General features: G+C 37.4%; 2 protein-coding genes across 3 annotated transcripts in view; one reads left to right on the top strand and one right to left on the bottom strand.

The window, feature by feature from the left end:
* The window catches only part of LOC139128527 (uncharacterized), a 13224-nt gene extending 3119 nt beyond the window's left edge, over nucleotides 1-10105 (top strand). Inside the window, exons 3-5 of one of the 2 annotated variants that reach the window (XR_011551329.1) lie at nucleotides 1420-1595; nucleotides 6992-7108; nucleotides 8589-10105. Coding sequence is in view for 1 of the 2 variants with exons in the window: in XM_070694291.1 (XP_070550392.1) it covers nucleotides 1420-1595; nucleotides 8589-8925 (513 nt within the window). In the remaining variant the exon portion in view is untranslated. The remainder of the gene's footprint in view (nucleotides 1-1419; nucleotides 1596-6991; nucleotides 7109-8588) is intronic. The other variant, XM_070694291.1, reaches the window with a different exon arrangement.
* A 1923-nt stretch (nucleotides 10106-12028) lies between these two features.
* On the bottom strand, nucleotides 12029-16991 carry LOC139128542 (carbohydrate sulfotransferase 1-like; the record flags this gene model as incomplete). The annotated part of the gene is given in 2 exon segments (XM_070694307.1): nucleotides 12029-14091; nucleotides 16900-16991. Coding segments are annotated over 2 exon segments (1182 nt in total). The 3' UTR covers nucleotides 12029-12934.
* Between the last annotated feature and the right edge of the window lie 5509 nt (nucleotides 16992-22500).

The following is a 22500-nucleotide window of genomic DNA, read 5'->3' as shown; positions in this document are numbered from 1 at the left end:
AAGCAATAACATCATGGTTTATGTAGCAATGACATCTTTGATAATGTAGCAATGACGTCATGATGTATACAATGACATCGCAACGTAGGTAGCAATGATGTCATAATGATTTATGTAGCAATGAGGTCGTGAGGTAACAGTACCTATAATCTTTATGACACTGATATGGATTTGTGGTCTGAGGTTGTGCCGCAGGAGGGACTGAGCATGTCAGGGCCTCTACGCTGTGTGACAGAGGTCTGCAAACCTTGTATTGGGTACCATAAAGGTTTCATCATATACCTTAAATATGTAGTAAATATAATTTTAGGCAATATTTTAGAGATATGTGTGTGCAATATCAAAGAGCAGGGAACTCTCAGTCACTTGTTGGCAATGCAGTATAGCCTTCTCCTGCCGTGATTTTATGCTTAAAGGACCAGTAGCTGTACACAACTTTTGATGATGTCATGACATTTGCCAGTAGCTGTACACAACTTTTGATGATGTCATGACATTTGATGAGAAGCTGCCGCATCCTGGTTTGATTTGGGATTCTGCTTCCACTCACTAATATGGGAGAAATAAAAACCCGAAGAATAAACATAACAATGTAAGCTAGGGTGAAGCTTTTCAAAATACTTGTAGGTATTTGTCCGGTGTTGTTCAAACAATAATGTGAAGTCACAGGTTTCTTGTAATTCTGGTGCAGCATCTTTTACAAAATTGTAATGTTTTTTAACATGGTATAACTCTTTGCATATTGTAGTCAGGTTTCCTTGGTATACGGTTGAGTTCAAGAGTCGTAATGTGGGACTTGTTGCAGCAGAACTTCTCATTAATGTTCAGTAAAGGTGTAAAAATTTGTCTTCACTTTCTCCACAAATTAAAAGGATATGTTTTGCTGTAGAGGAATTTTCTAAACAGATCTGTAGATTTGAAATCTAATCATTCAATCATCATGTTTGCAACATTCTGTACGTATATTGTTGCATGTTTACAAAAGACCGGAAGCTTTCAGCAAATACTGACATGTTGTATTTGATGTGGAGTACCCCAACCTCACAGAGGTGGACATTGTCGACAACAGATTAAAGATTTACATGGTTGTCGAGCATAAACATCTACTGTATATGATCACCTCTGGACTATACGAAGCAGTGCTGTTCATAAGTACAGTATTTCTCCATAATCCCAGCAGGCAAAGATTCTGTTTCCGACCGATTTCACCGGCTGCTAGCTTCTAACGAAAATGATGAGGTTGACCTCTATACTTGGAAATGGGGTTTGAGGGTGTGAAATTTGTAGAGAAAGCTTTTCTAAATTTTAACGATAACTCATAACTACAGATACTATAAATTACCCTAGCTTACCTTTATGTTCCCTACTCCCCAAATTGATGAAATAAATTGAAATGATAATGAAATCACTTTGTTCCAGGAATGGAAAAATGATGACACAGCCCCTGATGTCGTCCATGTGTCTACGTTGATGACATGGATAGAAGTGTGTAAAGACGCCACCAATGGGAGACTGACCAGATGTGTGTTGGATGATTTGCTGCTTTCACTCATACGGTCAGCTTCTCACGAAACTCAGTGTCCAATAAGAGTCAGGTTGGTCATTCTCACTTTAAATTCCCGATAGTTATATCTGTTTTGCATTTTACGAATCAAACCGTAGGTCTTGAATTTCTGTTTTGTATGCAATAATATACCCCCTCCTGGTACCAAAAGGACAAATGCAAACTTTGCTTGACATAATATACGAGGTGAAGCTGAATACATTATGGAGTTCAAAGTTCGCATGCGTCCATTATGGGCTGGGAGGGGGTACATTTGATATTGCTATAATTATCGTATAGTTTGGCAATGTCAGTGTATTTGTAGAAAACATCTTGGGCCATGATACTGGATAGGTGATATATTATCAGTAATCTTCTAGGGAGATGACATCACAAATTAACTTGTATTAACAAAGCTATAATATATTGTCTTTGAAAATGTCACTGTTTAATCCTTTGGTAGTAGATTTAATTTGTTACATTCAAGCTCTGCACGCAGATTACGGTGGGCCATATTCAAGTTGCAACTTGTACATTACCTAGTTGTTAAAATCTAAGTTGTGCATTAATTGCCAATGTTTGAACAATGTTCTGTGGTCACACTTTGCATTAGGGACGACTGCATTACTTGCATGGTACCTGAAACCCGAGTCCTTGCCTTAACCGAAACTTGTTTCGCTAGTTCCAAACTTTGCATGGTGACCCCCAATTTTTATCATTGATTTTGTAAGAGAATGTTTGAAAGTTTCATCCAGAGAAGTTTGAGCAAAAGTTTAAGTCTTTTACTTGAGAGGTGCACACTACCTTAACGTGTTCAACTTTGGTAAATTACAAGCATGCATTGTAACTAGTTCCAGAGACCAGCTCTGGAACTGTTAGTTTTTGCTCACTTCCTTCTTTCTTTCTTCTTTCTTTCTTTCTTTCTTTCTTTCTTCTTTCTTTCTATCTCTATTTCCGGTATTACTATCATAGAACATGCTATACACAAATTTTACCTTAATTACCCAGAATGCATTGCGACACGCTTATGATGTCATCGCTCAGCTCGGACGGGTTTTACGGGCATTTCTTGTGTGTTTATTTATTTATTTTTTATTTTGCATTGCTCAACTATCATATTGCGTTCAGCTATTAATAATTCTAGCTTTCTTACGCTTTGATTTTTGTTGCTTTTTGATTTATTTTCTCTAAATACTCGCCGTACGTGGCTATACTGTTTCGCCCGAATGCTAATGAGATAACAATGGCGGCGGTACGATCGCTTCGCTCGCATAGAGAGAGAAAAGTAGGCTTTGCGTAAGTTTACAAGCGCGGCTGGGCACATCGTTAACCTAGGCGAGGTGGGTGTGCTCGAAAACGAAGATCAATGCAAAATTTGGATTCAAAATCGGCTGTTTTGGCGGAGAAACTGCCGGCCGTATTTCTCAGGAGCCACCAGCGGTTTTTCCTATATCAGTCTGCGAGGCCGTTTAACGCCGGTGACATAGCCCTGCCATGCAGAGCTAGGCATTCATAGTCAACTGCTAACTGTCTGTCATAGCACCGGCATATGTGGCTGCACGTAAAAGCAACTCAACTTTCCAAGATCAAACGGTCAGTATATTTTGAAAACAGTGACATAGCAATGAAAATTGTTTTAGTCTGTGCTTTTAATCAAATGAAAATGCATGTGGCTTCGGTTTTCAATTTCAACGGCCAAGGTCCGATGTTTCCTCATCTGATCATCGTCGTAAACCACGCGCCTCTTTACGGCAACCACTCAGCGCTACCGTCAAGCATTTGATTTTTGCGTAGGTCAGCGGAGCGAAAATTATTGCTCTGGCTCGCGAGAATGTCGTCTGATATACATTTCCGTGCGTTGTCGCCCCCGTATGTATCTGTTGCGTTTTTACCGTACATGTAGGCATTTGTAATCTGTGTACTGTAATTCCCCGGACTGCCTTGCTTTTAGTTGTATTATGGTGTTTACTGCTATCAGCCCTTAACTATAGGTACGTGCTTGAATATTAAAATCCAAAGCACTCTTTCATTCTGCACCTATCTTTGTCACACATTCTCTTGTTTCTTCCGCTGCTCTGGTCTCTGGAACTTCGCTTTTGCTTGCAAATGCTTTCTAGTTGACACTTGATCCTTACACATGTCAGCATTTTGCAAAAGTCTGTTGTCTGTGAAAGGTTAGCGATTGTTATTAATGGTGCCAGACACTTTAAATGACAAAAATGGCCTCCTTGTGATCATTTAAAGGACAAAAGTACAAGTAACCTGGCATTTGTAGCTGCATCAGTTTCCACATTTGTGACTTACTTTGGGCCAGCATAGTTCAAGTTGGTCAAGAGAGGGGCGCTCATCTTGCAGAATATACATACATGCACCAAGGCTTCTCATTTTGGACAAAAACACATGCCTGTTTGAACATTGAGAAATAATGTTGCACATTTTGCATACCATAATGGTATTTTGTTGTTAAAAGAGATATCTTCTTGTTGGACAAAGGAATTTATCATTATTTCTGATAAGATTGTATAACAATTTGTGCATGGCTCTGAATATAGTGTATCATTGAAAATATCGTCAAATATTTGGCACAAAGGAACTTTTCAAAAAAATCTAAGTCGGACACATGACAACTTTTCCCAAAACAGATTTAGATGTTGTGGGTATGGCCTATTTGGGGCAAATAGGCCATACCCACAATGTCTATTAAAATTAATGAGTTTACTTTTCTTGTTTACACACACACTTTACAGATTGGAAATCTGGGGCACGGCTATAATCAGGTTGACAACCCCTGCATGTGGTGAATTAAGATTACTCTTTGTAAGACAGTTACGTATACGATTCTGAATAAAGCAAGACAAAATCGTTGCTTTCACAGATTTCCCTTCAAATAAAATGATAACGTTCATCAAACAGGGAAAACTACACAGATCTAGCAAATCCGTTGTAAGGACATTGAAACACAGCGAGAATGTAATGACCAAAATGATGCTTGTCGTACCGGTAAAGCATGGAGCATGGAGGTTCTTTTATCTCTTTTCATGGAGGTACTAGCTCCACTCCTGGCTCCATGATCATAGTGAGTGACTAACCATGGAGGTAGACGAGAACTTTTTTACCCCCACGGAATAACAATGGTCATGCAGCTATTAGCCCCACGACCAATATGCGCCAAGACTGCTCGGCTTTGATTCACCACAAACATTTTTTCAGCTGAGTTTTCATAATCTCTTTCTGTCAACTCACCATCAAGTGACGTATTCTCTTATCAAGTGACACATATGATTGTGAAACACCTGCCAAAATTTCACACACTTGTCCTATTTCAGTGTGAACAGAATTGTGAACAGTCATGTTACACAGATAATGATAAAAATAAAACATTCAGCCCCCGTCACACAACATACTTGTGGCAGTGTATGGTATGCATAACACAGTGCACTGCAAACCAAAGTATAAACAGTAATGAAGCACTATTACAGCCCTGTACTCTCTGCTGACACAGACACATAGCTGTGTGGCAGGACTGCACATGGTCTGTTACAGTTTTTTTTGGGGGGGCCCTGATTTTCACTCTTGCTCTTTCATCCCGTATGAATGTTTAATCAATGGTGTCTCATCACAATCTTTCTAGATCACCAAACGTGACCTTTTATGGATGAATATTTTGTCTGTCAGAGATTAACCCCTTGAACCCTGTCCGTATGATGTCATAGGTCACCAGGGGGTCAGGGTGCAAAGGGTTAAAGTGACAATTACGGCACCTTACACATCAATGTAACACGATAGAGAGTGGAAAATTGGTTCAGTGAAATCACCGTTTGAAAATAAAGTTTCAACTTCAACTTACAGTTCTTCATATTTGCTACTTTTGACATTTCAATCTGCGTCAGCAAAATAATCACTCTTCTTTGAGTAATACATATTCAGATTTTATGAAAAATTAAAAATGCAAAAAACAATACATTATATAGATGAAAATGTTTCCAGAAAATTAGCTTTTTAATAGGAATTAAATATTTCTTAACCATTGTCCTTCATAACAAATGAAGTGTCCTTGACTTTGTGAATCTAAGGACAGCTGGCAGCCAGCGACAGTGTAACTTCACTGTCACCATCACTGTCATGATCACTGTCACCATCACTGTCATGATCACTCATCCTAGCTGTCAATATCACTGTCATCACTTATGTTATATTTCACCGTCATCACTTACGTCATCACTATCTTCATTGCTGTGACGATCACTCGTCCTCATGTCATCATCACTGACATCATCACTGACATCATCACTGACATCATCACTGTCATCATCACTGATCATCACTGACATCAAACTGACATCATCACTGACATCATCACTGTCATCATCACTGACATCATCACTGACATCATCACTGACATCATCACTGACATCACCACTGACATCACCACTGACATCATCACTGTCATCATCACTGAATCATCACTGACATCATCACTGACATCATCACTGTCATCATCACTGACATCATCACTGACATCATCACTGTCATCATCACTGTCATCATCACTGACATCATCACTGTCATCATCACTGACATCATCACTGACATCATCACTGTCATCATCACTGACATCATCACTGTCATCATCACTGACATCATCATCACTATCATCATCACTGACATCATCACTGACATCACCACTGTCATCACCACTGACATCATCACTGACATCATCACTGTCATCATCACTGACATCATCACTGACATCATCACTGTCATCATCACTGACATCATCATCACTGTCATCATCACTGACATCATCACTGACATCATCACTGTCATCATCACTGACATCATCACTGACATCATCACTGTCATCATCACTGTCATCATCACTGACATCATCACTGTCATCATCACTGATATCATAACTGACATCATCACTGACATCATCACTGTCATCATCACTGTCATCATCACTGTCATTATCACTGTCATCATTTAGTACCTTAACTTCTCCTGGCTGTCTTGTTCCCATGTGTAACAGCCACATAATGAGAGTCAGCCTCCAATGACTTTTCACACAATGAGAAAAATATTGAAATATAACTGTTTCAGCATGGCTGCTTCTTCAGGGCCTGTGTATGTCAGCTCCTCTCTCTTACAACTGTGCTTTCAAGTTAGTTTGTTCTCCCTCAAAAGTCAAAACTCATTTGTAGAATATTAGTGCCGGTATATGGAAGTTTTGTCAACAATGTAGGTGTCTGCGCTGATATTACATACTAACGTTGTAGAAGAGCTTAATGTTGTCTCATTTTCTACACTTATTGGTTGAATGTGATAGAAAAAAATATCAAATTCTATCCTCAGCTATACACACCTTGAACACCAAGGCTTCACATAACCTGAACTGTGTATCAGGAAATCTTAGGCTTTTGTACATGTATTTTCGTAACATTACAGGGTTCGGGAGTCTACCAGACGTGACATAGTGGTATGTGTGACAGCATAGCTGTTGAAAGTAGCATTGAAGTTACTAGTCACAGATCTGCTCTGTTACAAGTCATTACTTCAACCCAAGTGAGTGTGCAACCATTAAAGGGCCAGTGGCTTCAACTTTTGATAATTTGTTCAGAGTTTTTGTTCAAAATGTCTACCATAATTTCTTGTTCTACTCCCTCAAGAAATTGAGATACACAGTATTCAGCTTGTCAACTCGGCCAGTACATGTGTGAAGTGCATTTTTATTGCTGACAAGTGAATTCTGGTCCAGAGTAGACTTCAAATGTAGACAATAACAGTGCATTTTACACGCATAGATGCTGTGTTGTTTGGGGAGTAGAACACTTGCAATAGAAGAAAAACTAAAAATACCGGAAAACATCATCAAAAGTTACAGCTACTATAGAAATAATGGCGACGCGCTGACCATTAACGTTTATTTATGGGCAAGGGCGAGAGGAAAGCCAAAAATCAATGGGCGAGGCTTGCCGAGCCCGTTAATTTGGCTTTCCTCGAGCCCGCGCCCATAAATAAACGTTAGTGGTCAGAGCGGAGTCTGTTATTTCCATTATATTATCAATGAACCGAAGAAAACAGTCAAAATTTGTGAAAATTTCAGGAGCGAAACGACAACTGGGCCCAGAACTGAGCAATACGCGACAAAGTGTCACGCGTGCTGTTAAAAATTGGCAAATCCGGAGATGTTTTCAGAAATAAGTATCTCAACTTGACCTACAAGTGCTCCATTTTATTTTGTAATTGATTATGATTTACGTTTGAACTGTAAAGTTACGATACTTTGAGTTGTTAATCTTAATATTAATATTCACAGGCATGCAAACAGACCATTACTGTGTATTTGTGGTCAGTCACGTGGTTCAGATCGACCAATCAAAATGCGACAGCCAGGGCATAGTAATATAATGGCCCATGTAACTTAATCGTAAAGACTTGGTGGTGTTTTGATGTCTTGTAGTAAAAAAAACTCATTTAAGAGTAAGGCAGATTTTATAAAAGAAAAACTTATATTTTCACTCAGGTAGAATGATTTCTTTTTTGCCTGTACTTGAACTCTGCCACTTCAAGATGTTGCTGATTGTCTTTTCTTAGACATAAATATCTGAGATGTCATGAACCTCTTGACTGCTATTGCTGGGGTCAATGCTAAACACATTTTGAACATACAAACAGTAATATCATACATGTACTATAATATCCAGTTATTAAATGTGTATTGTAGTTCATAATGCACTTGAAATTGATGTCATTCATGATAGTCCATGGTGAATAGTGGTTTCTTGGTCATGACCAGATTTTTTTTTTTTGGGGGGGGGGGGGGAGGGGTTACTAGCCCTTAGACTAGTGGCTTTAACTTTCATATGCTCACCTTTGTTGACAGAAGATAATTTTTATATGTGCGGTCATGTGACTAAGATTGTAGCCACTATAAATTTTAATTTCCACAAAAAATTTAAAAATAAAACAATCCGATGCATTGCCACTGAGTAATTGCAATAAATACTTCATATTAATATTTATTTCGGTCAATTGTTTTCAGAGTACATCCAGTTGTGGACAAAAAAACTCTTTTGGTCTTCCGAAGATGGCATGTGAAGCTTTGTCCGTTGCTGGTGTCAGTCCGTTTGGCAATGAGTATTTTCAGACTGTGTACCAGTTATCAGCGTGGTGTTGTCAATCAGACACAGGGTAATGAACTAATGGAAGAGTTTCACATCCACCTCATCAGATATCACATAGCCAGAGGTACCCTGACTCAGATGTCGGCATGCCCCATCACAAATCCACTTCAACAATCCTATATATACTGCATGAAATCGTTCCTTGCAAGACAATATACAGTGAGACTGAATTATGGCTTTGTATGGAGCCTTTAAGGCTGTATTTTGATCTTTCAGAAAGGATTGGATGATTGACTATATATTGAGATAAAGAATTGTTTTGGGTCCATGAATTTGTTTGCAAATAACTTTACTGAACTATGTATTTTCACACTTTTTCACAAATTTTCCTATTTTCTCTCTATGTTCCATTTTACTGGTAACATGTTTCCAAAGTTCACTGTAAAGTCCGCTACTACATCTCTTGCAATCGTAACTTTTCAGTCTTTCATTGAAATCCAGACAAGAACTGTGATCAGTGTCCAACAAATCATGATCAATGTCCTTGCAAGTGTATGTACATTATGTACATTGTATGTATGTATGTATGTATGTATGTATGTATGTATGTATGTATGTATGTATGTATGTATGTACATGTATGTATGTATGTATGTATGTATGTATGTATGTATGTATGTATGTATGTATGTACGAGTATGTAGGCATGGGTAGGTAGGTAGGTAGGTATGTATGTATTTATGTATTCATGTATGTATTATGTATTTAGGTATGGATAGGTAGATAGGTATGTATGTATGAATGTATGTATGTCTGTATGTATGTATGGTGGAATGTATGGATGGATGTATCCATGTATGTATCTATACATGTATGTATGTATGTATATTTGTGTGTGATGTATGTATGACCGTAAAATCAAAACTTGACAATCATTTCATGTATAACTGTGCAGTATTTGGTTTGAAGATACATCCAGAATCATGGATGGAGTTTGGTTCAAATGAAAATGAGAATTCCTAACAATGTGCAAGTGACGCTGGAAACTGAAACTGGTCAAAATCAAACATTCTGGAACAACCAGTCATCTGACATTTGATATTTGGTTTGTTGGTATCTGAGGGGAAAATGATGTAATCATTTCCCGCTCTATTGCAAGATTTCTGATTTTCTACCCTCAGTGAATTTTGTTACTTTTTGCCATTTTAGGTGAAGACTTTTTCTGAAAAACTGAGCACTGGAGTTCGTCTGAATTTGATTTGCAGGTTCTTGACAGTTGTAATACACAATAAGTGAAATTAAATGCATGGCAAGACAATTTTAAGAAAATTTTTATTTTGAGAACCATGAATATCTGGTAAGTTTATCCTGTGTCTGCCTAATTTTGACATCAATAATGTTGAATAAAAATATGAAATCCTGTATTTCAGTGTGAGTTCATATCACTATATATCTGCATATTTGTATGGTCACATTTTACACCTGACGAAAACCAGAGCCAATCTGCATTAAGTATTGCAATAATATCAGCATATTCATAGGGGCATCCTACACATTTAGAAAGCGAATAGCCCTCTACGATTGTAATAATTTGTAAACCTTCCAGTGCTGGCACAGTTGTTTTCAGTCTGGCAAATGATTCTCCAGAAATCTTTTTTTCTGATACTTAGAATTGTTTAAATGTAGCAGCATACATTATGTAAATGTTTGAGATCAAAGAAACGATGCCTCTCAAAACTGCACATTAAGAAAACCAACGACCAATTTTTGCCAACATTCTGATGCATACAAACTTCACAAACAAATCATTCAATGTCACTGCACCTTCTCATTGATAATTCCCTTCATGCCTAACCTACACAAATACACAGAATGTAGTTTATCCATTCTCGGTAGAGATTTTGCTATTGACCGTATATCGTAGTAATATATCAGTAATATCTAAAAATATTTCTTCATTTTCATATTGTACACAGGCATATGTTAATGCTGTAAGCAAAAAGGAGATAAGTGTGTTTATCAGCAAGGAGCAATTGTCATCTAATCACAGCTGGTCTTGACTCGTTATTTTGTGCTGATTTGCAGCGTCTCGGAAGCTGACATCCAATTGGGTGGCTGAATCTTACCTTTATAATTGAATAATTCAAAAAGACTCCCTAAGTTGCTGTGAATAGTGACAATCGACCCATCACATGTAACCTTCTGAACACGCTGCACATCAGCAGTTACTTTTGGCTTCGGTGGTTTCTGATTAACAGTATTGAATTACATGACATGTCAGACACGACCACACTGCTGGAATGTCTCATTGGGTGTTCAGCCAACCTTCTACATCACTTCCTTCCAACAGTATTTTTTCCTTAAAAGAATTACTTTATGCAGACATATCAGACAGTAGTTGATAACAGCCTCAATTACAGGTTTTCTTATGAAAATGTAATTATTTTGCTCAATTCGGTAATGATAGTGTTTTAGCCATTGATGAATAACATGAAATCTCAAACCATCCGTTTGCACAGTAAGTGAACTTTAACCTTGTCAATAGAGTTCGGTTATGTGTTGTTGTGACACATTGCTTACCCGTGTCAAAGTTCATCAGATAATTCTCTATGCTTTTCAAGTATTGAGTGGCATCGTCACAAAAGATGACTGACTGCCATAGTTATTTTCTCAGTCTGGGATTCCTTGAAGTGTGAATTATTTCACAATTTGCATTGCAGTGCAGTTTGATACTTTTGCAAGTACACAGAACAGATAGATACCAGAGGGCAGTGGACATCATAATTCAGAGGGAGGGCATATTTTTTCTTATATGCCAATTGCAGGGCAGTTACAAACAGCTAAACTTTCACCTCCAAAATTTAGGTCAAGGTCTAAAATACGTAAAATCAGTATATCTGCCTTCAAAACATAGCTTGTGATGATTTTGTGAAATTGATGAAATTAATCAGTTAGCGGCACTCGACAATAATGACAGAAATATGAGTTTTGTCTGCAATATTCATAACACATGATTGGAACTTATTTGGGATAATTGGATCTTCATATTTTTCAAATTTCACAGAAGTGTTAGGTGTCCTGTAGCTGAATCTTGTAACATCACAAATTACTCATAAAAACAAGTGTATAACTTAAAAAGAAAAACAGATGAGCTTACGTTTGCAATTAAAACCGAGATCACTTCACTATCCAATTATTCCAAATTAGTTCCACTAGTGCTATAATCATAAATTTATTAATAGCAAGTTTTTTACAATTCCGTATACTCATAATGCCTTATGGCCCTGCAGTATTTAAGTCAAGAGTCTCAAGATTGACTAGTTTCAGTTTCCTAATTTAGGTTAGGATTTGTATCAAATTTATGATATTTTGACATGAATAAGATGTCTTTGTTTCTCTGAAATTATTGACAAGTCGAATAAGTAGATAGAGATAAAACGTTACATAGATATATCGGATGAATCATGTGAGGCGAGGACAGAATCTAAACCATCCGGCGTCATTACCTCATATTTTAGAAACTGTGTACTGGTGTATGGATATTTCACGGTAAAGCGAATTAATGGAACAGGACTGTCATACATTGATTTAACGAAGAGGTTACTAAAGTTTTTCGACCTTTGACATCACTTTACATTCGTGTAAACATCGGGATTTGAAAGGTCACGTGATCAGAGTGTTAAAGAGACTAAACGACGATTTAGTCAAATAGTGAAGATAAGCTAGTCCTTAAATGTTAATTCACGTGAAAGAATTTGTATGGATCAGCATAAAATGTTCCCATCGCATGCCAGTCCAACTTCCTTTCATTTTCATTGGTTGTTGCACTGGACACACACCTAGGCTATCTGTTAATCAACAATATCTCAGATAATCTAAAAATACGACGAATCTTATTCTTAGCGAAATGAATATTGCACACCAACAAATTTGAGATCTGTTTGATCAAAGTTTTGAGTAGAATCCTGACTTCTGACCCATATATGTTTGATTGTAAAATTGTGATTTCTACAACGTTTAGATCCAAGTGGAGGGCTATATCATAGTTACTATAAATAAAAGAGCATCTTTGTATCAGATATTTCACATGAATAAATGCAAGCATAGGTTGTTTCTGGTACCAACCATAACCTGAAAATTGTTGAGCATAAGCACTTTAAAATGGAATACACTTTAAAATGGAAAACAAATCAAAGCTATACTAGTATATAGTAATTGGACTATGCAAAATCCATTTGGTTTGAAATACTGCGTAAGATGTCCTCTAGGCATTGTCAAAAAATTTCGGTGTTGTGTACTTTAAAGCGACCCTGCCTGGTGGTAACTCATGGTACCAACTTGACGATGTTTTAACGCGTTCAAATTCCTCTTCGCTATTCACCAACCTCCATCCAAAGTCATCATACACGTGTTTTGGACAAGAGTCCTGTATCTCTCTGAGATTGGCATAGCTTTTAAAATTTAACCAACGTGTGGCTGACATATTATGATTTTTGCCAACATCTCCTTCGGAATGCGTGAGTCCAACGAAATTGTAAATAGCTTGACCGACAGTATTTGGGTACAGACAGAGATCTTCAAATCGAACTAGCATAGAATTCTCTCTCAGCCACTTGGAACCATTTTTCAATAAATTATAAACCATGTCAAGCCAATCACAGTGTTCTTTAACTATTGCTTCAGTCGGATAATAATAGGCATTAGAATCGTTAGCTAGAGGCCTCAAAACGCGTTTCCATCGGCGAAGTCTGGAAGCAATCATCCCTCTCGGGTCTCTAGCCAGGAATATCAGCTTGACTTTGTTCTCTTTTAAAGTTGGTAGGCATGACTTGATGTCAACAAAGCGGAGAACTTTTGATATAATGTTAGACTTTGATCTACAGAATGACGTCAACTCCTCTCTACTGACAGGATACGACAAACTTTTTAATGAATGTCCACTCTTTCTGTAAAGGCTTTTTTTGTTAAGTCCACGCAAATAAACATCAGAGGGAAAATTACATTTATACAAGTCTCCCAAAAAGTTGCATAGCTGTGGTTGCATTTCCTCAAGGTTACTCGCACTATCAACGAAGACATTTTTATGATAAAGAAACTCCAAGAATAGGAGTCCAGGTTCGTAAGCATAAAAACTGTTTTCTCCGCTACCTAACATGCTTCCCAGAGCGGTGGATCCAGTCGACATTCGTGCAATAATGATTATATGCACACGGGAGTCATTCTGGTAGTTTTCCTCTGTTGTTCGTGTCTTTGTCAGTTGCTGCACACTTTCTCTACTCGGTGGAGGTACAGAGACACGTTCAGGCACGTTTTTATTTTGAAAATATCTATGTTCGTAGGTCTTCATGGAATTTCTGCCATACCATACCAATAAAACAAAACCCATGATCAAGGTTGCCATACCAACTAACTTCCCGAAACCTGCAGAAAAATAGGTGATGGGCAAGTTTACACATTAAGCTAAAACGAGATGCACAATTTTTTATACTAATTTCTTAAGGAAAAAAAAATATGTTATCTTGACCTTAAAGGTCAGTGGTGACCTTTACAAATGTTGGTTAATAATTGTGACCCTAGTGATTGTTGTTTAGCGATGATGACCTTAACAATTGATGCTTAGCGATTATGACCTATGCAATTTTTGATTAGCAATTTGTTACCCTTTCATCTTTTGATTAGCAATCATGAACTTTGAAATTGCTTAGCAATCATTGTTTTGCAATTGTTAAGAGCATACCTATAGCTGATTAGCAATTGTGGCCTTTGCAATTGCTGATTAACCATTGTGACCTTAGCAATTGTAACTAGCAATTGTTACCTTTGCATTCGTTACCAAGCATTGTGACCTTAGAAATTTTTTTATAGTTATTGTGACATTTACAATTGTTGATTAGCAATTGTGACTATAGCAATTATTTCTTATCGATTGTGAACTTTGCAAATCATTTACATTGTAAATCATAAATTCTGACTCACACAATGTATCAGGCACAGTCTTGTGTTATATCGATCCGTTTCCAAGTTTACTCGATAATACTATGCTAAGAGTGATTTTTTTCTGCCGAATTTAAAGATATTCATACTTTTTGCATATTGAGCAATGACAAGGTCGTAAATATTGTACATTTCAATTACATCTTGCCATGTACTGCTAGTATCAATATATATGGCTCTCAGCCTTAGAGTGCCATAGAATTTCTATGCAATCAAACCTTACATATGCATGCGCGTGGAGAAGCTGTTGGCCAAGACGTTTGAATGTTTCATTTCTTTTCATTTCATTTCTGGTTCAGTTCATTTCCTGTAATATGAAGCCCTTACAACCCACTATGAATCCACAGCTCAAATAACGATCTCAATAATATGTTGACATGTTTAACATGATTCGTTACAGCTGGAAATAATTGCAAATGTTCATACATTTGTTACATCTTTTTGTTATCTATCAGCTGTGATTGCTGTTGTGATGTAAAATTAGTCACGAGTCTAAAGTGGTAAATTACAGATTGGCGAGCATCAAATGTAAATACAAACAATCAATTTGCAAAACATCAAGCAATACGGCCCCATCTTTCAACACATGTATAATCTAAGGACATATCGAGCTTCACCTGTTACTACCGTATGATCGCTGACTAAATTTGTGTTTAAATGGCAAGTTGAAGACAAAAAGACATTATGTCAACATTTTGATCAACTAAAATGGTTTTTCGACTAACTAACATTTAAGCACAACAAATATGGTATTCACACCTGACAACTTTCGATAATTTGCCTTAATGCCCGACCGTGTCACGAACCATAGTCAATACCTACACAAAACAGTTTGATAACGCAACCAAAAACTGCTTGTAAAATGGATGTAAAGTAACAAAGATGTATAGTGTAAGAAATGGCATGTCTGATGTCTTACACATGTAATAAATGTTTTACGAGGTCAGCAGTTCAGAACATACAGCACACTGTAAATCCCGTAAACGAACCTGATGACATGTCATAGATGTCTCGACATCAGGTGACGGAAGGAGGCAGCAATATCAACAAATCATGTAATTCTATATCAAGTATTGTTGATTGAGATGACCCAAATCACAGGCTCTCTCCTGAGCGTTCAGCATTACCGGTCATCTCGATGTCATTCGGCTCTCGCGGTTCAAAGGTTAAACTCACAACCCATCAATCACCAAACTCGCCATTTTCCCCGTAAAATATTCTAAAAAAATACCAAAATGTGCCCTTTGCAAAACATCGTACTAATTTACCCAGCAGAAGATGATTCTCTTCTATAACTATGGCTAAGGACAACTTTAAAATGTCTCCCAGTTTGGCCTTTTTAAAGACCAGACTTGATGAAATATTGACGAAAAACCGTTGACTTGGTTTCACCGAAAATTTCTGAAAATCCACGGCTAGGCTAAAGTTTGTCATCATTGTAGTTCGTATATGGCACCTAAGCTTGTTCAAAGGTTACGAATGGGTTTATTTTTGCTTCACTTGTGTAAACTTTGACAGGTGCCCGGTGCTGAAGTGCTATGTCGGAGTACGCCTAACACTGATGGGTATAAGTAATCACACACTGCCTGGAAGTCTTATTATGGTAGAACGCGCCCCGGGGAGCAGATAATCGGACTCTCTTAAATTTCTACTAATTTTTCTGATCTTTCACTTGTGGGGGCTCATTTTAAAGGTATTGGATAAAGACAAACTCTTACCGTCTTAGTTCTTCGAAAATCCAAAATTTAATCCCCCCCCCCCCCCTGTAGCGTTAACACAGGAATGGCGGCCATTTTGAATTTTAAATATCGCAAAATGTTGGGTAATTTGCTGACAACAACCAGAAGCTTTATGTCCCAATCATACATGTGTTACCACTGAACAAAGGCTGTGAATAAATTTCAATGATGTTAAATACCTTAGATGGACCATGTTTTTATTTGAATATATCTTTCTATGGTTGAAATGGAATTAAAATTGTTTACTGTGACAGTATTTGTATCATTATAGCTTACCAATACATGATAGTTTTTCTAGCCGTGAAGTATTTCTATCTATTAAACTTCCTGCCCGATAGCTTCCATATTTGAGTTGTCGAAAGTACTTCTCTACCAATCAAGTGGGATAAAAGGTGCCATTTATGCTATTTATGAAAATTTAATAAAGCTAAGCAGAGCATAAACTGGACAGAATTCAATAAAGCGTAGTGTTTTTTAGGTTATATCACTTTCTCACCTTTTTTGTTTAGCTTGGAGAACATAGCTGGCTCTGTTTCCTTTTGATACCTGAAAAATACATTAAAGATGTCAACCGAGTAAACAAGTAAATTCAAATAAAGGTATAGGACCATATTCTTTCACTGTCTGGAATACGTGTACGTAGCTTGTTCAGTCCATTATATACATAGGTACTGTGGAATTATAGGTGGCCGGAAGAGTTGACAAACTTTCGTGGTTGAAGAATTCCCATTCGAAGTTACTTAAAGGTACTTAAAGGAAAACAGTCGTCGCATTTAAATTGTGCGATATAGATTATGAACGACATGTTTTAACTTTCATCAATCACCATCGTACCTTGGATACAGTGTTTGCTTTGGTCATATGGCTCCCATACGACCTTTGAGCGCAGTTCCAACAACTGTATCCCTTTAAATAAATTTACTTGATTGTGATCGAACATTGTTGTATGTATGGTAGTTGAATCAATAATAAGATTAAGAGACACAAAACAAAATAAGTAGGAACAAATAGTCCATGAAAAAAATGTCATCGACTTTTAGAATCAAGACGTAACAACAGGCATTTAAAAACATTTGAGTCATAATATTGCCGAAGATAAAATGTTATCCACAAATATTGAATGTGTTGAACCGGAGTCACAACCTTTGTCGTGACAGTAGCCGGGTTTTTCTGTAATTTTGACAACAAATATTATGATGGAGGTGAAAGGTTATTTTAGGTTTCATACTATTTTTACTCCTTCAGGACTATGTGTAAACGTCTTGCATCGATAGAGGTAAGCTACTGTGTTTAGTTGTAGTACATTTGTCGTCACCTGAAGCCCCTTTACCAACACTTTGTTGCTTGGACACCGAGATAATCCAAAATGATTAATATCAGTCATGAGTTGAACAAAAGCTGATTCTACACCAAAGGTACTACAGTTTGTTTGTTGTGTATACTTTTTTTCGTTCTCATGAAAACGTCACCAATTCATTTTATGCTCCTCAAATGGCGTTATTATAAATTTCAGCCTTCAAATTTCGAAAAAACAGAGATTAGGGCTGAAGCATCGGCATTTTAAAACAAAACTGATTGAAAAAGTGGTTGCTGGACAAGCCATGAGGGAGCAAAGTGATATATTGATCAGAGGCTCACGACAAAATTACTGTGGCAGCATTTTTCGCAGGTTATTTTAATTTATTTATTTTATTTTATTATATTTATTTAATTTTAATTTTAATTTAATTTTAATTTAATTTATTTTAATAAAGGAGGGAACAAATTGTGCCATTGTATCTTTAAACCTGGCATGGAGACAGTGACGCCCCTTTTTGGGTTTATTTGAAACAATTGGTGACTGCACTTTTTAAGCGTATTTTTTAAAAATCGAGTCTGATATGGAATATTCAGCTAAAAGGACAAATTTTTGATGCTTTGTTCTCGCATTTTTTTTCATGCAATTCAATAGAATTGGTAATTAAACACAGTCCTACCCATAACACGATTGAAACTAATTTTGGATAATCGGATCGTAAAGTAATGTCGGTTTAATCTGCACATGTAAGCTCATCTGTTTTTCTTTTTAAGTTCTTCACTTGTTTTTATGAGTAAGTTGTAACATTGCAACACTCCGCTATAGGACAATTAACACTTTTGGGAAATTTGAAAAATATGAAGATCCAATTATCGCAAATTAGTTTCAATCGTGTACCATGGTAATTACACACTGATTCTTTGTCTAACCAGGTTGATCGATAGTATGGGACATGCGTTGATGTACTAGAGATACTTGGACCATGCTGGATTTTAGCGATCATGAAACTATGCGAAGCAAAAACTATGAAAAAACCTGGGCAAACGTATTTAGCACCATCTATTGTGACCGGAGTATGCGTCAGCACATGCAAGATATCTGGCTTATTTTGTAGATGTCAAACAAATTGTTTTATGGTCAGCAGGTTTGCAGAGACTGGTCAAATGTTGTATTCGGTGTTGGCTGCGAGAACTGCATTGACCTGCAGACCTTGACATTATAGATGTCAAACCCGTATCCTTACCTACATAACTCTGCCTACTTAACACGCAACTTAATTGGATTAAAAGTATTTGAAATCCAAACATAACTGTGTTGCCATGATATGATGTCTGTATATTCAGGTGGCAAAAAATGGCAGTCAGCCCTCACAGTTAATAATTAATAAAAACCGACGCATATTACTATCATTAAACTAAGTCGCCAGCCATATTCAGCTCTGATATATTCACGACCAAGAACTACAACATTTGTGCACCTATAAATTAAAATCTTTGGCTGGAATGTACGGTCTACCTTCTTGTGGACGCAAGGGACTTAGCAACAAAACACAGCGTCACAAAAATGCCACATTTGCTACAGACGTTAACGTATATGTAACTATAAAAAACATCTATTGTGCAAAATTAGGGCGACCGAAAAGGCTCAATGACGTCATAAACTCAAAATGGCCGCCATTGTATTGCTTAAAAAGTTAAAATACAATTAATTCAGCAGTTTTAAGTATTGTGTAGGATCCACAACCCCTACGTAGCTTAGGCCCCTGATTTACACTCTCTGGAGACTCGTGTGCAGTTTAAATGGTGCTTTAATAACTCTATTTAGTCGCAACACTATTGCTTAGTAATTACAAAATGCATATAGTCCACTTCACTTCTGTATGCACTTGACGCACGCACATACGGTTCTGAATAGCAAATATACAAAAATTGAAGGTAAGCCTCCGAGTAAAGCAAATACAGTAAAAAATTCACAAATGAAAACTCGACATACATATGAAGTGGTGTCAGAAATACACAGGTAAGTAACTTTGAAATTTCAAACTACTTCATGGCGCGTAGCTATAGTCTAACAACATCCAAGCCTCGCCTCATACAATACATATCTGCGTCGAAAACAATCCACTAAACTTGAAGAGACAGTACGGTATTCAGTTGAATATCCAGTTGAATAACACAGGTAAGTCTTACCTCAGATGGTGACGTCTTCAGGGGCAGTAAATGCAAGTGCAGGGAGAGTGCACAAGAGAGACAGCCGGCTGCTAGCCCAAGAAAAAAAATGACTTACTTCGTACACGTTGGCAAATCTAATGTATACTTGATCATTATTCAAACTGCTGGACGGTATTTATTTGCAAAATGTGAAAACTGATCATTCAGGAAACAGTATGCGGGGAGAGCAGATGTGGTAACTGAATGTAAGAAATGAACTGAAGTATGCACAACAGCTGTGTGCATGTGCACCTGCACACAACCACAGTGCAGGGGATGACCAATCAAGGACTTGCACTTACACACCGGCCCCAAAAGGCGCACCATCCAAGAAGCCTTTTCACTGCATTTCTGTTCAAGTCCTAAAACAGACAATAAAGAGTTAGTACATGTATTTTATTCAAATTTAATGCAATTAACTACACTGGGACTCGCCCATAACCAATAATTTCGACATTTTTCGCACATTTTCACTGTTGTAAAAACAAAAATTCCTTGCAAATATGATCATGATAATGAAATGTATGTCTTTTGTTTTAGTCTAGTTTTAACACACGATGAGTCTTTTTACATGTCAAGCGCTGCCTCCAGCAAACAGAGTTTACGGACATCTCTCCGTAGTCTCCCTCCAGAAGTTTTAACTAGAACTTGTCGGACACAACCATTACGATCTGGGTAGGTTTGCTCTATCAATCCCTTGACCATTGTCCTCTTGGGGTATTTTCATCGATGATTATGACCAGATCTCCAACAGTAGATTTCGTTTAGGCTTCAACCATTTTTGTCTCTGTTGAAGGGATGGTAAATACTCCGGATCCACCGCTTCCAAAACAGGTTTGCCATCTGTCCAGCATGTCTTCATCTATCATCGGCAGTATATCTGGCTACAAGATCGCCTGGTGATGTGCATGGATTTGGTCGCAGTAATAATATGCTATTTGGTGTGAGTGTTTCAAGGTCGTTCGGGTCATTGACTGATGGGTCAGAGGTCGATCATTGATTATCTCTCAACTTCTGCCATTAAGGTAAGTAGCGTTTCGTCATCAATCAGTCGATTTCCACGAGTGATCTTAGAATTTTCCTAACGGAACGTATCATCCTTTCCCATCACCTCCAGCGTGGCTTGCAGCAGGTGGATTAAAGTACCACTGGATATCTCTCTTGCGGAGACTGTCAGTTATTTTCTCTTGATTCCAGCTTGCCAAAGCTTCTTTAACTTCAACTTCAGCTCCCCTGAAGTTTGTTCCATTGTCGCTATAAACTGTGTTTGGTGGGCCACGTCTACTCACAAATCTCCATACTGCTTGGATGAAGGAATCTGTGGACAGGGTGTGCGTTACTTCTATATGTACTGCTCTTATAGCAAGGCATGTGAATATACATCCGTATCTTTTGGCTGTTCCTCTTCTCCACTTTACCTTCAGAGGACCAAAGAAATCAACACCTACTGAAGAGAATGGTGGTTCTCCCGGAGTAACCCTAGCATGTGGCAGTGGTGACATTACTTGTGTTTCAGGTTTTGCGTTCCATATTCTGCATGTCATACATCTTTGAATGACTCGCCTGACTGTCGCTGGTCCTCTCAAAATCCAGAATCGTCTACGGATGCTGGCTAATACATGATTTGCTCCAACATGGCCTTCTATCTCATGATAAAATTTTATGATTAACGACGTGACATAATGGTTATGTGGCAAAATTATAGGATGTCTTGCTTCCTTACTGGCGAGAGTCTAAAGGATATTGTGCATTTTGAATTGATATTCCATACATTCAAAATAAAAGATAATGTTACAAAACTCAGCAAATTACCTCAACACAAGTAACAAACTTTTGTGAGATAATTGATTATTCAACAATGCCATTTGTCAGAAAAAATTAATCGTTATCAAGAAAATGAAGGCAACTTCACTCATCGTTCTACCTTTGTTAGCTTTGATATCGTGTAGTGAGTACATTAATTAATGTGGTTTCATGATAACAGGAAACATGGCGACACACCAGTGAATCGATATTGCTTTGACCCTGGTCATGCGACCTGGGGCATTGAAAAAGTTTTATGTTTCTGATTCGTCCTAGTCGTGTTTCAGGACAAAAGTGGGATCCCTTAATCAGCCACTCTGATGGTTTTGTATTCCCACGTGCATTGTTCAGTTTTATGGTAGCCATTGTTCATCAAAAAATCATTATGATTGTCGCTAGACCATTTGTTTGTACTATCCGTGTGTTTGATTTTTGCCTGAACGAGGAAATCTTTTCTGTTTTTATTTGTCCTAAATGCTATGATAAGAGTTTTCTGGTAAAACTGTGGCCAGTGTTTGATCCCCCTCTATTATCTTCCGGTTAATTATTAGAAAGTGGTTGATTAGGCTGGTTTTGATGAATGGACGAAAGTCGTTACGTAGACACATTTTGTTTTTACGTCATTAGTCTTATCTTTATCAATAGGATGTAGCTGACGTTTTGTCGGGTCAACTTCTTGTTGATACCAGATATTTCTGGGTTTTTTTTTTCAAATTGTGAGACAATATAACGGCGTATATTTTGAAGTTGGTCCATCATGTTGGCTTTATATCGTCATCATAATAAT

Source organism: Ptychodera flava, unplaced genomic scaffold (assembly GCF_041260155.1).
Source record: "Ptychodera flava strain L36383 unplaced genomic scaffold, AS_Pfla_20210202 Scaffold_58__1_contigs__length_828623_pilon, whole genome shotgun sequence".
Lineage (NCBI taxonomy): Eukaryota > Metazoa > Hemichordata > Enteropneusta > Ptychoderidae > Ptychodera > Ptychodera flava.
This window is presented reverse-complemented; position numbering and strand designations above follow the sequence as displayed.